The following is a 22,301-nucleotide window of genomic DNA, read 5'->3' as shown; positions in this document are numbered from 1 at the left end:
AGGATCATATGAATTTAATGGCCCGTTTCCACTGAGTGGTACAGTACGGTTCGGTTTGGTTCGCTTCTATGGCCATTTCCACTGTCAAAAGGCGTACAGTAGGCTGTTTCGCACTGTCATTGATCTGCAGTTATAATCAACTCATGTTTATAGAAAAGTTAGTAATAAACATTTCTACACAAGTATTTATGTGTGTAAAGCATCTGTTTTGTGAGAAGTGCTTCTCATATGATATGCGAGCGACCTGTACAGCTTTATTGTAAACATTTCCTCAAGTGAGAATGACGTCGACTGAAACTTTCTGTCGTACACCACGCCCACTAAAAGGGTACCCTTGGTAGTGGAAACGCAAGCTTGATAAAGGTGACCCGTACCAAACCGAACCAGTCAGTGGAAACGAGCCATAAGAGTTTTAAGCTCTGATTTAGGACCCCTTTAAAGTCTTTAAACTTTTAATTAATTAAAAAATCTCAACCAAAAAAACAAGCACAATTTATTGTATTGTTTTTCAGTTTATTTTCAGTGTACTTAAAAAATACTGGATCTCGCCAGCACTCACTATCATTGGCTATAATGTGATCCTCCCAGAGAAAAGAAACAAGAGTACCGGTCAATACAAGACATTCATACAAAAAAAAAAAAAAAAGTGTTTTTAACCCAGAATGCTACCCAGAATCCATACTGGAGAGAGACACAGTTAAACAGTCACAACAGATGGCTATGATGAAAACACCCACACACAAAGCAAAAAAACGAAAACAAAATAAAATAAAAAATAGGCAAACACAGCTTTCCACCAAAATATGCCTACTCTGAATATAAAGTTTTGCATACTTCTCTTTGTCCTAATACAACACATTTGTACAGGCACATCTTTATTCAGACCTACAATACAGTTCCCGAGAGCAGAAAAAGCAACAACTTGGGGGATTTTCTTTTTTTCCATACTATACGCCTGAAACATTCACACAAACCCATATGCAAAAGGGATAAACATTCCAAAATGAAGAAAAAAAAAAACTGGGCAGCAATTTTTTTTTTTTTTTTTTGGTTTTGCATGAGTGACGCACTTCTGGCTTTCATCGCTACTGTTGTTTTCTCTTCTCCGAATGTTTTTCTTTTTGTCGTTTTGTTTGTTTGTTTGTTTACCACTCTTAAGTATTACATGTATATAATTTCTTAGTTTTATATAAATATTTACAAACATCACTTATTTGTGTCCCATAAGAATATTTTTATATAAAAAGTAGATAACATGTTAATGCCAAGGAGGAGAAGCTTGCATTGACATTACAATAACTTAACCGTTAAAAAAAAAAAAAAAAAAAAAAGTTAATACAGAAAGTGCGACAGCCTCTTCCAAAAAGTCTCTAATATGGAGAACAAAAAAAATAAAATAAAAAAAATCAAGGCTTTGCACGTGATGTAGCACCAGATGGATTCGCACCTCAGTGCGGTTGAGAAATTACCTTGGAAAGTCGAAATCTTCCAAGAGGTCATGTGCGGTACAAACAAAAAAAATAATAATAAATTAGTGTTGGATAATTTAGAATGATGTTATTTACAGCCAGAGTTAAAGACGAGGTGTAACTTGGATGGTGATGGAAGTGAAAAGGAAAGTAGATGGCAGTGTGTGAGTTCACAGCAGTCTTGCAGCACATTATAGGAGAAATTCATCCGTTGAGAAGCTCATTCGCTAGTCTGAAACAGGAGCATAGCGTCGGGTAAACGTTGGTTTGTCAATTGTTTGTTTGTTTTTTCGATGAAACCCTTCAACACGGCTTAATCTCCAGCGCTTAAGTCCTGGACAAGGCTCAAGTGGTTCATGGCACGGTTGAAGGCGCTTTGCACAGCTTTCCGGATGCCTGATGTTCTCCCTTCCAACATTTTCCGTTTGTCTAAGGTCTTGTCCATTCCAAACGGTACCATCTTGGATTTAGGAAGCCATTGCCTGATGGGGAGTTGAGAGAAGAGTTAAAATGGCAAGGAAAGCAGAACTTAAAAAAAAAAATGTAACACTGTGTCCTGCAACAAACATGTTTCATGAGTCAGGTCATTTTCCTGTCCGTGCTGAAATAGCCAGCAGGTACATTACTGCACAAAATAGACTTTTGGACAAGTTTTTTTTAATTCCTATGACACTGCATCCCAAAATAAGATACCTCCCAGTGAGGGAATAAAATAATAATAATAATAATAATAACAATAATAATATAATACAAAATCCTTTCACTCACAGGTTTATTTGTTTATATATTATATTTACTTATTATAAAATGTTTATATGTTGCAATATATGTAATATGCAAGTATGTTTACAATTTATTATGTTTTATGTTTATTATTAGGACTGTAGTCCTGTAGTGCTATTAGGACTGTAGTTACTGTAGTGCTATTATAAGGGTAATGATATAATTCTGTGCTTGTGTGTGTGCGCGTGTGTGCATGTATACAAGCTACACAAAACTCCTATTTGTTACAAATAACTACATTATAAAACTCTACAAAGATCCTTATCCTTAAAAAAACAAAATACTAAATTATAAAAATGAACAAACCTAATTTAAATGTGTGTTTTTGTGTAATTGGATATAATATTTTTGATTTATTTTGTTTGTTTATTTTAAATTTTTTTTAAAAAGAATTTTTTTTCTAAATCTCATGATTTTCAGGACTGAAACACACACACGGATCGAGACGTTTGTGTATTGTTTGTTTTGTTGTTTGAAATCGTTTTACAAGAAAGCAAGTGTATGGAGTTGCACCTGACGAGTGTATATGCCATGTATAGCTCCTGTCTGCAGCACTCTCTCTTGTTACAACCCACCCATATTCTGTCCCATTACAATTCAACTTTGTTCATTTCTCCAGAGTTTATAGCATCACTTTCACTGTCAATGCTAACTGAACTTGTAAGCTTCAGGTTATATCAGATTAAACTTTAAAGATTCCTGCGAGCATAAACTCAATACTCACTCTCGTGTGCATTTCTTTCTCAGCTCACAAATGCTGCTGCAGCTCTAATTCTGGTTAAAATGTAAAGATGAAAATGTACAGCAGAAGAAACAGGACAGATGTAGATTTTGGAATTGGATTATGAGACCGAGAATAAGAATCAAATCAGGACCCCCAGATAGTGTTGCTTTCAACGAAAACTATTACTATTATCTTCATCAATGATCCTTTATCATGTGACAAAAACAAGTGGAGATCAGGTCCTAAAACTAATTTAGTAAAATCCCATAGGTACCAAAGTTAAACTCATTCTGACAGTAACATATTTTCTTGTAATTATTTGTTTTAAACATTAAACGAAAAAACCTTTAATCTATCAAATGTGAGTCTTCTCACCAGTTGCGTTTGCTGTCGAAGAAGCGGACGAGGAAGAGTTTCTCCTTGGACCTGAACTGCATCAGCTCTCCGACCCGGAGCACGTCCCGTGGAGGGGTGGGAATGTACTCTTCGTTGAGATGGCATCCCGCTCGAGGCAACTGAGGATCTATGATCTACACAGGTGGGCAGAGAGACCGTCAACACAACAGTAAAATGCACACATGCTTGCGAAAGGCTTGCAAACCTCGTAACTCTGCTAATGTGCACACTGTTGACAATGGAAATGGTTGCCACAAAACACAGGATCCCACACACACAGATACACTCACAAAGTGTTTCCCATACATTGATTCATTTGTGGCGGCCTAGAAATCGTGACAATGAATAAAAAATAAAAAAAACAATGTAGTAATATGATTTTTTATTTGTTGTATTATAAGGTTGACGCTGCAGAGACAGCCTCACACAGCCTCTCGCTCATTAATTCATTCAAATAAAGGTCTTTCCAAACTCCTCCATCTGTGTGACTGATATAAAGTGTGCAGAATGCTAACTCTAATTTTCAGTTGCTAGAGTAACACATTGGCTGGTTTCTTGGCTCCATGGCATTCATTCAAATCATGCTCACATGTGGACTTTCCCTTAGAAACAGTATTTGTAAAGAGTTTGCAATTGAAACAATGTGACAACCTTAAAAATAAAAACTAATATGAAGTAGATGAAATTTTGAATTACAGAACAGAAAAGAAGTTAAATTAACGTTAACCAGCAAATATAGCACAACAAATATAGCGCTTATTTTCTCAGAGATTCACTGGGCAGCCCGTTGTCATGACAAATCTGCATAACGAATTCAAAATGTGTTAAACAAAAACTATGGTTAGAATTTGTCATCGCATTAAAAATAAAGGGTTTTTTGATTACATAATATGTTTGAGTACTGTGTATTTTTATTTAAATACTACATATAAAATAATCAGGGCTTGACGATTTTTTGATCACCAGCCACTGTGGCTAGTAGTTTTTCAACATTACAAGCCACTGGTCATTTTCACTAGCCACAATTATGTTGTTGGGAAAATATATTTTATATACATAAATTTGACTTCGGCTACAATTACTTGAATCAATTACTTGATTCAAATTTTGTTATGTCCACATGCCTCCTCGTTTATTTAATTTTTGGTGTGTTGTGAGCTTGCTCAATAAGCATGAGCAAATGGATTGTGGTTTCATAGTGTTGCATTCCAATTAGTTTTATTTGGCATGACTTTTCAGAGCTCAACCCTAAGGATTTACCATTTCTTTTCTCTGGCCACACCAAACTATTTATTTCCTTGCCACAAATATTAAATAGTGCATCAAAACATGCAAAATATAACTTCTTAACAAAAATGTTGTTAAAAACAAAAACAAAAAAATTGGCATTTAAAAAAATAATCATTCTCATGTATCTAAAACTATACACAGCAGTCGGTCCAGGCTAAAGGTCACCAGTGAACTATAGATAAACGCCTATCAAAGCAATGTTATTGTAAAAGATGACAATTAAACCACATTAACAAAAACAACTAAGCAAAAGAAAGCCGGTGAAAAAACATTCTGTGTGCGACAATGAAAGGATAAACGCGCATACACGGTTAATGTTAGGTTCATTAATAATCTGTTCAAAGAACGGTTTAAGCGAAAGCGGCAACCTGCTGCTGCTTACAAAAAATCCCGAGCTCTTGAAAGTAGCAAGACTGTGCATGCATGAGCACCAGTCTATTTTTCCAGTCTGTTTTAAAGAGGAACGATTGTAGCCGTTGCATTTCCAGACACAGTTGCTTTGCGCAGAAATACGGGACACGGCAGCTTTTAAGCACATCTCAGCTGTGCGAGGACAGCCTGTGTCTCACCGTGTGCCTGATCATTTTCTCATTCGGTACTCACCTGCTTTCTTTTGCTCGTGCGAACACTTATCAGTCGTGCTGCTTCTCGATTCTAAGATCACATTTGCTCATATATTGACAAATGGTCTTTAACTAAAATTCTAATCCTTAGTGACAAGGCAGCACTGGCGATTTAAGAATTATTTTCAACCTGCTAAAGTGGCTAGTGGGGGTGTCTGTCTAACCCACCACAGCTGAAATCTACCCGCATTTGGCGGTAGTTAATATCAAGCCCTGAAAATAATCTATCTATAAAATATTTATACATAATATAAATACATATGTAATTTTTCAAATATATGTAATTTAAAACATTTGCTGCATACATGTATATGTATATGTATATTTATGCATATATGTACATGTGCATATGGATATATGTACATGTATATGTGTATTTATATACATAAACATATATACATACACACTCATGGAAAAAAAACTACATTTTAGATGCAAATAATCAAAATAGTTTGCTTAATAGCAATAACCATTTTGGTGTTCCCAAATTTTCACTACTTAGTTGCTAAATGGTTTTTAAATAACTTGCTGTTTGTATTTGAAGGTCCGCCACAAGTAGATCATAAGTCTGTGGAAACACTGCACACACAAACACAAAAACAAATGGACGCACATACACATCCTGGTTGAATCACCTGGCAATAATGTTATGGTTGAGTTTTGACCACTGAGGAGGCTGATGCATGAAATAATGAGAAGGAAGAGAAGGAGAACCAGTCTCTGACGGCATGCACACATGCACACTCACCAAGGCAGGATAGGAAGGATATCCACTAAGTTTGGCCCAAACTAGTTTAAGGGGCTCCAGATTTAGTGGTGTAGTGTTAGCAGGCATCCAAATATTGCTGCTGTCAATCTCTATGAAAGTAGGAATAATGGAAAGTTATGAGGGGTTCACCTTTCAAAAAAATGGCGCAGAACACCTCAAGAGAGCCACGGCAGAATTTAGCCAGTTAGCATTCGGCAGCGGAAGATTATTTCTTTAACGAAAGCATGCCGAGCCATTACCCAGACACCACTATGCTTTCAATTGTATTTATGGTGACCAAAACAGATTAAAGCTGCAGTCCATAAGTCTGTCGCCATCTCTGTTTGTAAGGTGTAACAGCAGTTATCTGTGTAGTTACTCTTTACATGGTTGTGTGTCAGCATGGTTCCTCAGCACTGACAAATCTAATGTTATACTATTTATGTGTGGCTGTCAATAACAGCACTAGTGTGGATATTGCACTCTGGAGTCAGATTCGGTGTCTTTACAGTCTGGTCAAATAAGAGCTTTCACCAAAAAACGTCATCTGAACAAGAACATAACATGTCTTTAACACATACCAGTAGATAATTAAATCTTTTACCAATTACCTAAAAATCACACTGTTACACCGTTCTGAAATTGTTAGTCAAAGAATTAGCTCACTCAAAAATGCTAATTCTGTTATTATTTACGGTCTCATGTTGTCCCAATCTCCTTCATTCAAGCTCCCTCATCCTCCACAGACAGCAACCATCCTGAGATGTTTAAAGTACATTAGTGATTGAACTGTAACCATACAAAGCTCCAAGAACATCTTAGTAGGCCAAAAAAATCTGTCAAAACAATTTGGTTTACCTTTGTCTTCTCTTCCATTTCAGGTCGGGGAGTGCATTTACTATGGACAGTATGGCATATGCCATTAGAGTCAGGAACAAAAAAGCATTATAATGTCTGTAGTAAATGTGCCTCCTAATCTGATGCACAAGACATAGGCAAACAAGGCTGTATTTCCAGTATTTTTTCCCAGTGTTCTTGGAGCTTTATATTAAAGTATGAACCACTGTAGTCACACAGAATGTTCTGGAGGCTGAATATCTCAGGATTGTTGCTGTCTATAGCAAATGAGTGAGTTCTGGAATTTCATCTAAAGTATTTCATTGTGAAAATGAACTAAAGTTTGGGGATGATTGGAACGATATAAGGGTGAGTAACTAATAATAGATTTTAACATTAGCAATGCGTGATTATGAATTGGTGTATATTATTGTTACCTTTAGATAAAAATTTTTGTACAGAATTTTTCATATTTGTCATACAAGGAAATTGTTCTTTTAAAGAAAAAAGCCTAACTAAGGTTCCTTCGAACTCATTTGAAATGTCATAGTTGGCTATTTTTTCCAGCTTCTGTGATAAGTTTATAAAATGAACCACCATCAACAATGTAATAGTGGCCCACCACTGGGAAAACCTTGCAGGAGCACTCCACTACTGTGGTGAATGAGGACCCAGTTTTAAACACTGGCAAGTTATGTACTTGTTAAAAAAATCCATTTTGCATTGTATAAAAAAAAAAACTGTTATGGACTGCAGTTTTCATATATGCTGACAAAAAATGATTTTGGTGTGGTCTGGAAAGGTCAAACATGTCATGTGACTAATGAGTCCACTCAGACTCTGACATGCTTACGAGTCAGAATGCAGAAGTAAGCTTTCTATTTCTGGTAAAGCATGTGGCAGGCCAAAAGATTTCACTCAGCAATCAAGGAAATCAACTAAGAAAAATACAGTATTGAGGTGAAATTACCCTTTAAAGAGTTAGTTCGTTAAAAAGGTAAAAAAAAGTCTGTCATCTTTTACTCCCCCATGTGGTTTGTAAATTTCAATGAACACAAAATGCTACTTTGTATTTTCCTCATTTTGGGTAACAACTGTGCACTAAGAAGCACTGTCAAACTCCAAAAATATCATAAACTAGTCCACTTAAGGTTGCTTAAGTAATATGATGGTTTGAGTAACATCTCTATTTACTGAAAATCTCTCCTATCTGCCAGAGGCAAATCACGTTTGTAAATAACATGTAAGACTTCAAAGTCATCATTCCTTGACAACTTTAAGATTAAAATTTGAGAGGAATTTACTTAAAATCGTAGCTAAGAAGCATCATTTGTTTGCATACTGTTTTTGGCAGTAATATTGTTTTGCATCATGTCACACAGTATTGTAATATTTTTATGAAAAGTTTGTATATTCTAATCTTAATTCCTGTCCAAAGCAAGGAACGATGACTATAAAGTTCTACTTGATTACAATTGTATTATTCTAATTAATGGTGTTAAAGGTGTGATTAATTTAAAAAGTAAAAAAAAATATATATTCAAAATGATTAGCAGTTTTATTTGGAGCTTTGCATATGTTTTATCAATGTAAAAGCAATCAATTGATTAACTGCTTATAGGTTAGTGTGGTCCAACCTATTTAGTGTTTTCTGTAAAGCAATGTGTCAATATTCGTTTTGTTAAGAAATGAATGACATTTAGAATGACATGAGTGCAAATAAATGATGACAGAATTTTCATTCAGATGAACAACCCTTTAAGCGGCATGTTACTGAGCGAACGGAAGCAGCAACCACCCAGAGGGACAGGATAAGCCGAGATGATTATTAAAACATGAGGGTTTCACACATGCAGACACTACGGCAGTAGGTTATAATTGTGTTAGACAAAGCCATGAAGAGCGGGTCAGTGGCAAAAGCAAGCAGAAGGAAGGACAGCGAGCTTCCACAGAGCTGACGGGACATCAATGGTCTGACCCATTTCTATAACTTAAGGAGGATGGGGCTGGTGGAAAATCCCACTTGCCCACGCCTGCAAAAAGCTGGACACTCACCTGCTGCCAGCTTGTTGGCTTTGGAAATGTTCCCTGGTTCCATGCAATTGAGCAGTTCTTTTTTATCATCCGTTGTATTCCGCCTAGCCATCGACAGCTTCCCTTTCCCGCTCTTTGTGTGACTGACATCACTAAAAGAGATTCAAAAATGTGAGTGTATATAAGTTTATAATTTATTATGTATAACTCAAAGTGAGGAATACATTTCAGATGGTTTCTTGCTGCCATCTATTGGCATAACAATGTAATAGCTACAACCATCATTTGAAGCATCAAGCTGCTTTCAAACAACGCCTTTAGGAATGTTACTTTAACACATTCATTAGATTACTATGAAACTATGAACTATGAAAAAATGTATGCATATGCATTCATATTTTTAATGCACATCGCTGATGGAAAAAGAATTCAACATTTCTCAATGAAATTTGGAGCACATATTTGATGCATAAGAAGTTAAAATGCACACCTATAAATCCTTACTTCTTTACTAAAAGAAAAGAGGTCCAAAAACTACTGTTTACTGCAATAAGTATATTACGATAAGTTATATCATTAAATATTCAAGTTAAAAATATTTTTTTGGTTTTTTTAGTAGGCCAGGTTTTAATGAACTTGCAATATTGTTGAAAACACAGAACTTTCAGTTCTGATATGTAAAAAGATTTCAGTTCCTATATGTCCTCTGCTTGTAAATTCATAAACAAACAATTGTGATCAGTTCATGAGATCGGCCAGATTAGCGAGTACCAATCGAGTCATGACATGTGATTATCGGCCGATCTCTGGCAGATCAATCGGAGCATCCCTAATAACAACTAGTTATGATGTACTGACAGTTTTCTGACGCGAGTTGCATACTCTGGCAAGGAAGGCAAGATGCACATCCAAGTAATTAAAAATGCTATATTTTAAACTATTTTAAAAGGTATAAAAACAAGCAAGTCATCATCAATTAGACATCAAAGATTGCGTGAGTGTTTGAATTTTTCCCGTTCTCACCTTGGGTTTTCCTGAATGCTCCCGCTTCCGCTAGAAGAAATACTGGACTCTGAAGCACAGCGGCGACGAGGCTCTGATGGTCGAGTCACAATTATTCCTTTCTTTGGCTCCGAAAAGCCATTAGACAAGCCTGTAAGTAAACATTTTTAATGTAACCGATCCTAGAGGTAAAATATTGTTTGTGAAATGAAAAGGGTGTGGTGTTTACCAGTATCCAAGCGTTTGATTGGACACTCATCCTCTTCATCTGGACTGTCTCCGCTTGCACTGTGCGTCCTCTTCCTGTGCTGGAGCAGGGTTTCTAGGCGAGGAATGACCACCGACAGGAACGTCTTTGTACCCAGTTGAGGGCAGTCAATTGAGGGTTCGCTTGGGTTCAACAGCTTCTGTGGACTTGTGTTCTTTGACTTCCGGAAGAGCACAGCTGTTCGCCGGTTCACTATATTTGCTGGTTCGGTAAGCGTGGAGGTAGCGACCATAACATTATTTTCTGAGGGCAGAACATCAGGGGAGAGACCATTTAAAAGTGAGGTAGAAAATGTCTCCCCGTCAAATTTGACCTTTTTCGGGCACTTTTCGGGGCTGGGCTCCATGGGCTTCAGTGTAGGAGGTTCACAGGGGCTGTCTGAGTTTTTCAGGAGTGGCACAGAATCAGAAGGCTCAAGTTTTGGAGGTAATGACTTGTCACCTGTAATAACAGATCAAACGTTTACTATCAAAACTCGTTAGAAAGTACCACAGTTGTATGATATTTATCATACTTGCCGTTTTAATAATACATGAGGTGAGTATGTCTAAAGACAAAGAGCATCAAAGAGCATAAGTATGATGAAAAGTACTAAAACACATACTAGATTTCTTTTTGACACATTTTGTCCATTTAAACAAAACAGTTATTCATAAAAACAAAAGTGTGGTTGGCTCTGGTTTTACTGACTAGTCAAATGTACATACACAATATCTTATTGTATTAGCCCTCGCTGCAGACTGTGCTAAAACAGCTTTTAAAAGTGCTTTCCCATCTCAAGATACAGTGAAAAAAAAAAAAAAGAAGTGGTTCAACAGAAGTGTACCTTCTTCCTCTTGTGGTAAAATAAGAGGCGCCTTTTCCTCTTCCTTTGTATTATTCTGCTCCAATGAAGGGGGCTCTGTTTTATGACCCATATCCATTCGCACATCACCGATGGTCTTTTTGAGAAGTTTGAGCCGTTTGCTTCTGGAAGGGCATGGCTTCATGGCAAATGTTAAATCCAGCATCTCCAACAGCCTTTTCAACTGTTCCTCCTTCGACATGTGCGCACGATTAGTTGGGTTTAACACTCGGTCAACTGGAACAAACACAGAACAATTCGTAACGAATATCAAAAACTGTGGCTTTCACTTTACTTTTAAGCAGTTGAAATGGACCAGGTTCTTACCATCATGCCACGTAAACGATGGAGGCAGCTCTAATTTAGGAGGCTCAGAAAGGTGCATTCCACTTGGGAATTCAAAACCTATCCGTTCAGTGTCCCGTCGAGTCCTCCTGAGGATCACTCCACCGTGATCTCGCATTCGTACACCGGCACGATAAAAATATGTGTCCTTGGCATTGTACTTTAAACAGTTGTTGATAATGAGGTTAAAATCATCCTCAAACTCATCCAGGCTCCGATATTCAAGGCCGTCAATGCGTTTTCTCATTGTAGAAAAGTCCATGGGGTCCTTAATGTGGTCTAGATAATCAGGAACCTGTGCACCAGAGATAAATATAGAACAACATTTGAAACCTTATGTACAACTAACTAGAACACACCTACTCATTCAACATTCTCATTTTAGAATGATAGTAAAATGATCGAAATGCCATACTACAAGAAATTTTAAAGAGCTTTTAAGCTTTATAAAATATAAATATCAAAACAATCACTAAAATACTAACAAAACACCTCACATAACGGACGAGGCTTTTATACTTGACGTGTTCGCCATTGTGATATTGTTTGAAACGACAGTGGGCAGTCAAAAGAAACCCACTGTAAAGTCAGACAGATAAACATAGTAGTAAGTGTCCGTAACTCAACATATCATTGAAGATTTTTAAACTAATTGTTTTTTATTATTTTTATAATTTTTTATAATGACTATAAAGATTTTTAGAACCATTCAAGATTTTTTTCAATCAAACTTTGATGCATCACTTGCTTTTGTTTATATCTCGGACAGTTCTACCTATTAAAGTTAAATATTTATGGGAACAGAACATGGGTTGCTCTACAATTATATTTTTTATTATGGTAAGAATGAAAGGGAAAAAAAAAGTACACTAACTAAAAATACTGACTTTTTTTTATGTTGCCCACTCAACAATTCACACATTACTGTCTGGCTAGTTTCTGTCCTCTACTCATAAACTAAAAAAGCAGTAATGGTCCAACATTCCTGACCATTATCACCAATAAAGCCTAGAAATTGGGCATCAGTATATTGTAAACTGATAGGCTCAAATACTCCTTTCCAGTTATCAAAGACATAATTTGTTACTTCATTTTAGTTTGTAAATATTAAACTGTTTTAAATTCAAAATTATAATATACACATCAGTGTAAACCTATGACTGGTGGAAAAACATATTCTGTAATATTAAAACCGCCTGGGTCTCCACTTTTGCCATTGTCTCTTTTTTTAAACAAACTTATCCCTCAGGTTTAACCAAACTTTTACAAAAACTTTCCTCCTTTCCTATGACTGTTGCAATTTCTAGGCCAGGATTTTTGGACATCTGGTTCTTCCTATGATCATGCATGGACGGATCATAAAGATGTCTGTATAGTCGTACCCGTTTCAGACCAAATTTTTTCAGTGTTTCATATTCAACTCAAATCAAACGCGGTGCTGTGCAAACTGTTCACCTGAGTCTCAAAAAAAATTTTGTTAGCTCCGCCAGCCGAAATTATGTTGCACGCACCCAAAGCGAACCTCCGCAAACACAGCGATGGCGTCACATTCACAGTTCAATAAAGAAAGTTGATTGGCTATTGCATGTTGTTCTCATTTGTAGTTGTAATACATTTGGACTAGTGAAATAAAGAACTAAAACACCACAAAAACCAAGCAACAACAATAAAAAAGAATTTAAATGAGCATTAGATGTAGCGTTACATAGACATCGGAAAAATAAGACATGTGGTATAATTTTTACAACCTAAAACAGCGAATTTAAGACTTCTTAAGGCCGAAAATTTCGATTTTTACATTTTAGACTTTAAGACCCCACGGGAATCCTGATTTTAATCTAATCTCTAAATTTAAAAATTAGTACAAAAATTGTGTTGCAGAAAAAAAAACCTGTAATATATTAGTTGTTTTAATAGTCTAAACTACTGATGACAATTCTTTCAAAGTGTAATTGTCAAAATAACAAACACATGCATTGTTTATATTCATATTCACTTTAAGACAACACAATACCAAAATACTTAACTTTTTAACTAAAAGTTTAATACATCTGTTAGAATAACCCTGATTTTCAACCAGAACAAATTATAATACTTGTACAAATTGAAAAAAATACAAATCAAATATTTAAATTCATTTTATATACACATTTAAAAATTATTTAAGGTATGATACATATTATAAAAGATTGTTTTGTTTTTTTGTAAATGGGTTGTTGAAGTGAGTTTGCATTTTCACTGTAACATAAATATCAATAGTATTAGTATTTTTTCATCATTTAAAATGCAGAAAAATGGTTAAGCATTTCACAAGTGGCTTTTATCAAACATTAAACTTAATTAAACGCGGCCAAAACACAAACTGGTCTGTTAAATACAATCGTAATATAAATAAAATAAAAGTGAAATATTCAGTTTCGAATATGGAATCTTTGTTAACTGTATGATCAAAATTAAAAGAGCAGCCTATTCGAAATATTCGAAACTGAATATTTCACTTTTATTTTATTTATATTACGATTGTATTTAGTTTGTGTTTTGGCCGCGGCATATAGCGGACCCTGAGGCACATCGCTTCACCTCAAAGTTTATTAGTTATTCTTGTTTATTTTGTAAATAACTGACCGACAAAAACTAAGATACAAATTGTACAAAACAAAATTCGTTCAAAGAATATTTTTCTGCCGACGAAAATATCTGAATTGTATATTTTTGTGCGTCCCCATCCGCTACACAACTGTTTAGTGTTTGTTTCGCTCCACGGGAAAAAAAGGATTTAATTAATGCTCCACTGTAATTGCTATACAAACCCCTGTGATATATTAGCTACATTTTTTATAAATGTTTTTACACAAAATTATTATATGCTATAGCCTATAGCCTACTTTAAATAAGTCAAAATATATGCGATTGTTGACTCATCACCGGTTGCAGCATGCGCGTCTGTTAATAGCTTCTGTAAAAAAATACCTACATTTGACCAGCATTTTAGCAAAGCCTATATTAATATACTGATATTCCTGTGCCAGTTTGACACTGTAAATTAAACTGAGGAGAGTTTAACTACTTCACAACACTCCGTCACCTGAACTCAGTGGGAGGGAGAAGGAGAAAAGTGCAGCGCTGAGGTAAAATCATATTCTCAAGTCATATTCTTTGCTTCGCTTTGTAAGCAAACATCAGAGCTTTGAATTTGATGCGGGCAGCAACTGGCAGCCAGTGCAAACGGGTGAGTAGCGGAGTGACATGTGCTCTTTTGGGTTCATCAAAGACCACTCGTGCTGCTGCGTTCTGAAGCAGCTGAAGAGGTTTGATAGAACTAGCTGGTAGCCCGGCTAGCAGAGAGTTGCAATAGTCCAGTTTGGAGAGAACAAGAGCTTGAACAATGAGTTGGGTTGTATGTTCAGATAGGAAGGGTCGGACCTTTCTGATGTTATAGAGTGCGAATCTGCAAGATCGAGCAGTTCTAGAAATGTGGTCAGAGAAGTTCAGTTGGTCATCAATCGTTACTCCAAGGCTTTTTACCATTTTGGATGCAGTGATGGTTGCTCCATCCATCTGGATTGAAAAGTTATGGTGAAGAGTCGGGTTGGCAGAAACTTCAAGCATTTCCGTTTTCATGAGGTTAAGCTGAAGATGATGATCTTTCATCCAGTGTGAAATGTCTGACAGGCAGGCTAAATGCAGCCGTTCAAGGCGCATAATTGATTTATACCGGTATTGACGGTATTAGAAAATCCATGTCGTGGTGCAATGTCACACCGGTGATGACTATGACACCGGTATACCGCCCACCCCTAATATATATATATATAAAAACATTACATATCTTTTTTACTTTTATTATTATTATTACCATAATCAGAAAATATGCTACTTCACACCAGGAACCTTCATACCACATAAACAACTAAAGTCTTTGATAAGGTCATTGTGACTCCTTGCTCACAGAAATAAGACAACTTTACCTCTGTGACGCTGACAGGCTGGGCAAAGATTTTGGCCTGGTCTTTCTCCTGCAGTTGATCCAGTGCTACCCGCAGAATAATAGGAAACGGAGTGAGCTGCATCTCCAAAACCGACTGCTGCAACTTCATCTGCAACACCAATACAGCAGAGATAGACATCAGTGGAAAAAAAAAAAGAAAATTTCTTTTCCTCCCTCCAGACATCATCACACACCTCCTCTCTCTTTAGCTTCTCTCTTTTGCGGATGAGCTCCAATAGCAAGCGAGCGCGTTCCAGGTCGTGCCGTAAACGGTGCAAGTCCTTCAACTGGTCCGTCAGCGTTTGGTGGTCATCAACGTACGGTTCCTGTCATTTAAAAACAAAACCTCTGTTAAAATTCATACGCACATGACATAGGCTATCCACCATTTCGTTCTAAGAAAGTCTCACATCTTCTGGATCTTTTTGCGTCTGTATTGCAGTCTGCAGGCGCCTTATTAGTGGGACACCATTCCTCGACTGCCTCTTCAGCATCCAGTAACTGAGAACCCGCTCCACAAACATCCTCTTCTTCTGGACAGACACTTGATTGAGGATTGTGTTGAAACTGTAAAGTGGAAGAATTACATTAGAAACTGAGCAAATCTATCAAAAAATGACTCCATCATATTGCAAAAATATACTGTAATATTAACTTTTTCTGTGATATATATTGTTATAGAATTAAACACATGAATACTCAACATTACTTAAATTGCTATATTTGGGAAAAAAAAATAGACTTTGTTAGAAAGTTTACTAATATATCATTATTATTACTACTACTATTATTATATATATTTCTAAATACAAACAATATATTTTGTTTGTGTCCTGTGTGTAACACACACATGCAGTGTTGGGGCAATGCATTAAAAATAAAGCACATAACATAATATTACTTATTATAAGCAATGTCTAAAGCATAGTAATGCATTACATTAAAAAAACAAGAAACATTATTTTAGTTACTTTTTCGCGTAGTCACATTGAATCATGCACTCAATGACAGAATGCAATGTTCCTAGAAGATAACATTATCTTAAATTATTGTGTTAAAACACAATTAAGCAGTGGTATATATATCAAATTATTTCAAAGGACTGTAATGTCCTGGGACAGATCTTAATTTAAAAAAGCAGTAGGTTCTCATGCTTTAGTACATTTTTCGGCCTTTATCATGCTTTACAAATAGGGCAGTAGAGACAGGACAGGACAATTGAGGTGGAGAGAAAATGTGGTGCATCTGCACAATGTGTGTGAGCACCGTTAGATAATATCATAAAATCAATAAATTTTCTATAAAGCCCATCTGTAAACATATTTCAGTGCAGTACTGATTGCATGTTAGACCAGGAAAATAAATATCATTTATTACACCAGGTGATGAAAAAGTGGGACAAGTTGGAATAGATTGAAAGTCATCTTCTGGTCTAAATTCTTTGGCTAAATTTAGTTCATTTATGACAAAGCAAGAAATGCATTTATATATATATATATATATATATATATATATACATAATATCAATGTTGCTGTATATTTTTCAAAAATAAAGAATATGAGGTAAAAACTAATTTCTGGGTGTGACAAAACTTGTTATGATGCATGTAATTACCATATACAGCAACATTGAGATTACAACATGCAGCCATTATGCCCACCTACCTTTTAGGAGTAATACTAGGCCCGGAAACCGTTGGAACCACTGTATCGGGCTCAGATTCAGGCTTTTTGTTCTTCTTCTTCTGGCATCCCTTCACCCTCTCTCTGTGAGCTGCCTTCTGACATACACCGTTCTTAGATTTGGAGTCATCATATATAGTGAGTGGCCTCCTCACACAACCGTTTGGGGTATGAGGACAGCAGTAAGCCGTTTTTTTCACAGAGAATGTAGTGCCTCCTGATTCAGTGACCTCTTTGATAGGCTCCATTTTCATGTAAAGCCCTGCTTTCTGAGCACAGCTCACGTGGAAAGCCGTGTAACAGTTGGCCTTGCTGCACTGAATGCAGGCGCCCACTCCTTTCTTCTTACACAGGTAACAGGTGAGCTTCCAGCGTGCTGGAGGAATGTTCGCCACACCGTCAATTGGTTCAATGAAAATCGTATTGGTAAAACCAACTTCCGGGACCCAGATGGCACAGACCACATGACCCCATCGGTCATCATCCGTTCTCTTAAGCGCACCACCTTTATTTGGACAGAAAATGCACTCGGCTGACTGTGAAGGAGAATTTAAGCAATGGCGGCAAAGCCAGCGTCCTTCTGGGATGTGTGGTACTCCGTAACACTCCTGATGCACCGCAATGTTGCACATGTCACAGAACAGAATAGCATTACTGTTCTGGCACTCGCCATCCATGCAGATGCAGCACACGGCATCCTCGTCAATAAGAGACTGCGGTTCTCCTTGTGCCTGGCTATCAAAGAAAGACTCCTTCTCGAAGCGATCCATGAGAAACTCAAAGACGTTCTGAGAGACCTGGCTGTGACCATCGCTCTTCCTCTTCTCATTTATCATCTCCAGCCAGGCGTAATCTTCCTCATCCATGTCATATTCTACTTCCTCATCGAGCTCGTCAAGTGTCTTCTCCATGTAGGTGTAGTACACTGACGGCCTCCGCGGCACTGCTGGAAGGTTGTACTCAACCATTCGGATCTTTGGCTCTGGAAGCCTGCCCTGAGCTGGCGAACCCTGCACAGTCGTCAATGCGGCACTCTTCTTCTGCTGGTTGTTTTTGAGCCTCACTGAGCGAACAAGGACCTGTTGCGGCTTCTCAGTGTTCTCCTTGTTGCTGGTGCACTCGCTGATCTCCTGAGCTAAAGGGTCATCGCTGTCGATGACATCCAGTTTGTCATAAATGCTGAGCCTGTGCACGCGCCCGTCAATCTCCAGCTCCACCATACGCTGAGCCTCAGCATACGTCAAGGTCTCTCGGTTGCGTGAGGGTTTGATGGGCGAGGAAGGCCTCTGTGGGGTTGCGACACGGTTCTGTCGAACTTTCTTCCTCATTTTGAATGCCGCAGACGAACTGAAGTACAAGAAAAGCATGTGTCAACTTTCAATTGATGTAAAGCCACAATTTGTATCTGTAACAGATTCTTACATTTTAAATAACAAAAGGACATAAAATCTTTTTTTAGATAGAACTCCAGAAGCAAGCAGACCACATGTAAAGGAACATTTACACCAAAAACAACAATATTAGTAATGAATGATCATTTTGTTTATCATAACTGTAGACTGCAGTCTTGCTGTCTATCACTTTAAAAGGTTCTGCTCTTTAAAACAGGATGGTTTCTGATTGTCTTTGGGGGGGAGGGGGGCATGCACACCAAGAAAGATAACAGAAACCACTAAAAAAATAAAATGTTAAATTATTATAAGAATAAGGAAGACAACACAACCAGTGACCACATGAACAACTAAATCAATGACAGCCAATCAGAATCCTTCTGAGCTTGAGCATTTAAAGGCACACCAGCATAACTACAGTTGATGTTTACAATTAACAAATGTTTGGTGAGATCGTGTGGATTAAGTGAGCCTCACATTTTCTAAAAATGAGCCAAAATATTTCCATCGCCCCCTGATCGCTGGCTCCAGAATAGGTCCATATAAACTCTGCCCTTTGTACTCAGGCACATGAATCGAACAAAAAAAATTGAACTGCAAAATGCAATTCTTCCAAATAAAACACACACATTTTTAGACACGCAAGTATTTTGATGTAACAAATAACTGTGGTCTACACACTGTGTTGTTGTCACTATATTTATTGGGTCCAGCTCATGACCACTACTGCACATGCTCGGCTCCAAATGACATCACGAGTGCAAGGTGACAGCAGCCATAACTGTGATATCTGGGCTTCGCTATTCTACAATTTAAGAGTGTGGAGACAAGGATTGTACAATAGCATTGACAACTAATCAGAATCTGACTTGAAAGAGCTCAAGCATTAAATGGCAGTGTGCTCCAGTAATAAACAACATTATGGAATCTTGGTGTGTACACGAATTCATTTATTGTTTGCAAAATGTGCTTCTGTGGTTTGAAAAGTTTCAAACTTTAAAATTAGATGAAGTCAATGTTAAATGCATCATACCTTTGTTTTAGGTTTAATTGTTATGGTTGTTGATTGCTCTATTCCCACAAGACATATTTACTCTAAAAAAATGCTTAGTTGTTTCAAACCACATTTCAGATATATAATGTTATATGGACAAACCCTACAATTGGGTAACACCTTTAATTAAAAGTTGAACCCAATGTTTGGGTTTGTCAATATTTGACCCAAATTTGGGTTGAAACAAACCAGCCTTCTCAAAGTCATATAAATTACACAGGTATAATGTTTGATGAAAAATGCAAGCACGCTCCCTGTACTGTATTTGACCCAAATTTGGGTGGAAATAACCCAGCCTTCTTAAAGTAATATAAATTCCACAGGTACAATGTTTGATGTAAATGCGAGCATGCACTCCAGTATCCATGGCAACCTAAACCCAACTTTGAAACTGTTGGCATGGAGACAGAAAAAGCGCGTGCGTTTGTATTATTGTGAATTAAGCATTTGGTCATCAGACACAATTCATTATTTAGTAGCAAATCATGCAAAAAATAAAACAACAACATTTCACATGCTTGACAATTAACGGCTTTGTTAATTTACCATTTTATTTCAATCACTACCGGATTTGTAGGGCCACGAACTGACACATTAACCCATTTAACTAAGGCATTTGCGTGTAACAGATAACAGCCTCGGTTTACTTCCAGGCTTTTGTTTGTTTGAGGGGGCAGGGCAGAACAAGGCCAAACACACTGGACTGGAAAGAAGACACACACAAGCGGAGCAGCAAGGACACACACGGTATCCGGCGGCCTGCTGGTGGTTGTGCTAGTGAGCTAATGCTGTTTGGAAAAACCCACCGACATTACTGCAAACATGGCGTCAAACAAAACAAAACAGCCGCTGTTAAACATGAACACACGCGCCCGTTTAAGGCTGTAAATAGATACATGAATCACCAGAGACACTGCGCTATGGTCCTACCTCTGCCCTCGACGTTAAAAGAAGCTTTAAAGGAGTACAGGCCGAGCTAAACGCAGCAGCGGTGTGGCCTACTGAACAGCAGTAGGTTTAATCCGTACACGAGCCCCGCTACCGTCCTCCTGCCGCTTGTCCGTTGTATTCCAAGGATATTATGCGGTATCCGTAACGGTCTGTCAGGTCCAAAAATACGCATTTAAAAGCCGGAGTTACAGGCTCACGATAACAGCAGCTCGACCATACTAACGCTCTTCTTTTCATTCGTTTTTGGGCTGGCCGTATGGGCACTGTGCTAGCAAGCTAGTTCGCCTCTCTTCCCCCCACAACAATGCGGCTGCAGCTCTCCATCGCCTCACGCGCTGCGTCACCACGCACACGCCTTACGCACAACGTCATTACGTTTAGCGGCAAAAAACAAGGAAGTGAACACTAGGCGTAGGCAGCGCCCCGCAGATTGTTTTTTTATCAACATGAGTAGACTAATACCGTAGTCTGTGTGATCCAAATAGCTCTTTTATTTGATTCACTATTTGCAAAACTCAACACGTTTACCGAGTATACTCGCCCATCGAGTTTAATTTGTATATTAAATATACAAACTGAGCATGTTTGGGGAGAGTTTGATAGGCCCTATAGACCACTTTCACATGACGTCACACGGTGTCCGGTTTGACTCCACGCAGTGTATCCTTACTTCCGCCTACTACCCATAAAGAATTCACCCATGTCAGCTGTATATTTAATACATATATGGTTAGATATAACTACAGCTGTTTTTGTTGTCTGCGTTCAAGGTGAAACATCTGACCTCATCTAAAAAGACTTACAGATCAGTGAGATTTCCACTTGAACTGAGAAAATGGGACCACACGGTGGTTCAGGGTTAGCACTGTCGCCTCACAGCAAGAAAATCGCTGGTTTGAGCCCTGGTTGGGTCAGTAGGCATTTCTGTGTGGAGTTTGCGTGTTCTGTGTATTTTGGTGTGGATTTCCTCCGGGTCCTCCGGTTTCCCCCACAGTACAAAGACATGCGCTATAGGTGAATTGAATAAGCTAAATTGGCTGTAGTGTATGTGTGTGAATGCAAGAGTGTATGGGTGTTTCCCAGTGCTGGGTTGTGGCTAGAATGGCATCCGCAGTGTAAAAGTAACACTGAAAAGACTTAGTTTAGTTTTCATTACTAGATTATGGGCAACGCAGTGGCACAGTAGGTAGTGCTGTTGCCTCACAGCAAGAAGGTCGCTGGTTCGAGCCTCGGCTGGGTCAGTTGGCGTTTCTGTGTGGAGTTTGCATGTTCTCCCCTGAGTTGTGGGTTTCCTCCGGGTGCTCCGGTTTCCCCCACAGTCCAAAGACATGTGGTACAGGTTAATTGGGTAAGCTAAATTGCCCATAGTGCATGTGTTTGAATAAGTGTGTATGTGTTTCCCAGTGATGGGTTGCCCCTGGAAGGGCATCCACTGCATAAAACAAATGCTGGATTAGTTGGCGGTTCATTCCGCTGTGGCAACCTCAGATTAATAAAGGGACTAAGCCGAAAAGAAAAAAATTAATGAATATTAGATTATGAAATTATTTGTAACTTATTATTTATTTAAAAATAGTACAGATATCAAATTAAAATTACTCAGTTGGTGGCAGCTGGACAATGTCTTAATTCATTCAAATGACAAAAAAAAGTTAATGGATCAGTAAGTAATGATGAAATTGATTGCATTTATAGACGACTACTTACCAGGTAGTATGAGAAAATTTAATAAAGATTTTACTCATGCTGGAACATTTATATATAATAGATTGTTTTTGTTAAAGATGATAAATTTATATTCATAGCAGCATCAAAGTAAAAATAAGTTTGTTTTTCATTTACATATTGAGGAAATAACAAACTGAACAAAT

General features: G+C 37.6%; 1 protein-coding gene across 2 annotated transcripts; it reads right to left on the bottom strand.

Annotated features, from left to right (window-relative positions):
- Positions 1 to 498: 498 nt before the first annotated feature.
- brd1b (bromodomain containing 1b) lies at positions 499 to 20,741 on the bottom strand. Of its 2 annotated transcripts, XM_056451466.1 has the most exons (13): positions 20,410 to 20,741; positions 17,017 to 18,381; positions 15,762 to 15,918; positions 15,546 to 15,677; positions 15,332 to 15,460; positions 11,346 to 11,658; positions 11,001 to 11,255; positions 10,136 to 10,615; positions 9,928 to 10,057; positions 8,926 to 9,056; positions 6,034 to 6,143; positions 3,352 to 3,506; positions 499 to 1,951 (listed from the first exon to the last, which is right to left on the bottom strand). In XM_056451466.1, the coding sequence occupies exons 2-13, from the start codon at positions 18,360 to 18,362 to the stop codon at positions 1,783 to 1,785; spliced, it is 3,507 nt and encodes a 1,168-aa protein (XP_056307441.1). In that variant the 5' UTR covers positions 18,363 to 18,381; positions 20,410 to 20,741; the 3' UTR covers positions 499 to 1,782. The 2 variants fall into 2 exon arrangements, with proteins under 2 accessions (XP_056307441.1, XP_056307439.1); XM_056451464.1 differs by lacking the exon at positions 6,034 to 6,143 and having other exon boundaries at positions 1,850 to 1,951.
- Between the last annotated feature and the right edge of the window lie 1,560 nt (positions 20,742 to 22,301).

The sequence above is a fragment of the Danio aesculapii genome, chromosome 25 (assembly GCF_903798145.1).
Source record: "Danio aesculapii chromosome 25, fDanAes4.1, whole genome shotgun sequence".
Taxonomy (NCBI): Eukaryota; Metazoa; Chordata; class Actinopteri; order Cypriniformes; family Danionidae; genus Danio; species Danio aesculapii.
The sequence above is the reverse complement of the archived record's forward strand: the minus strand, read 5'-3'. Positions and strand labels throughout refer to the sequence as shown.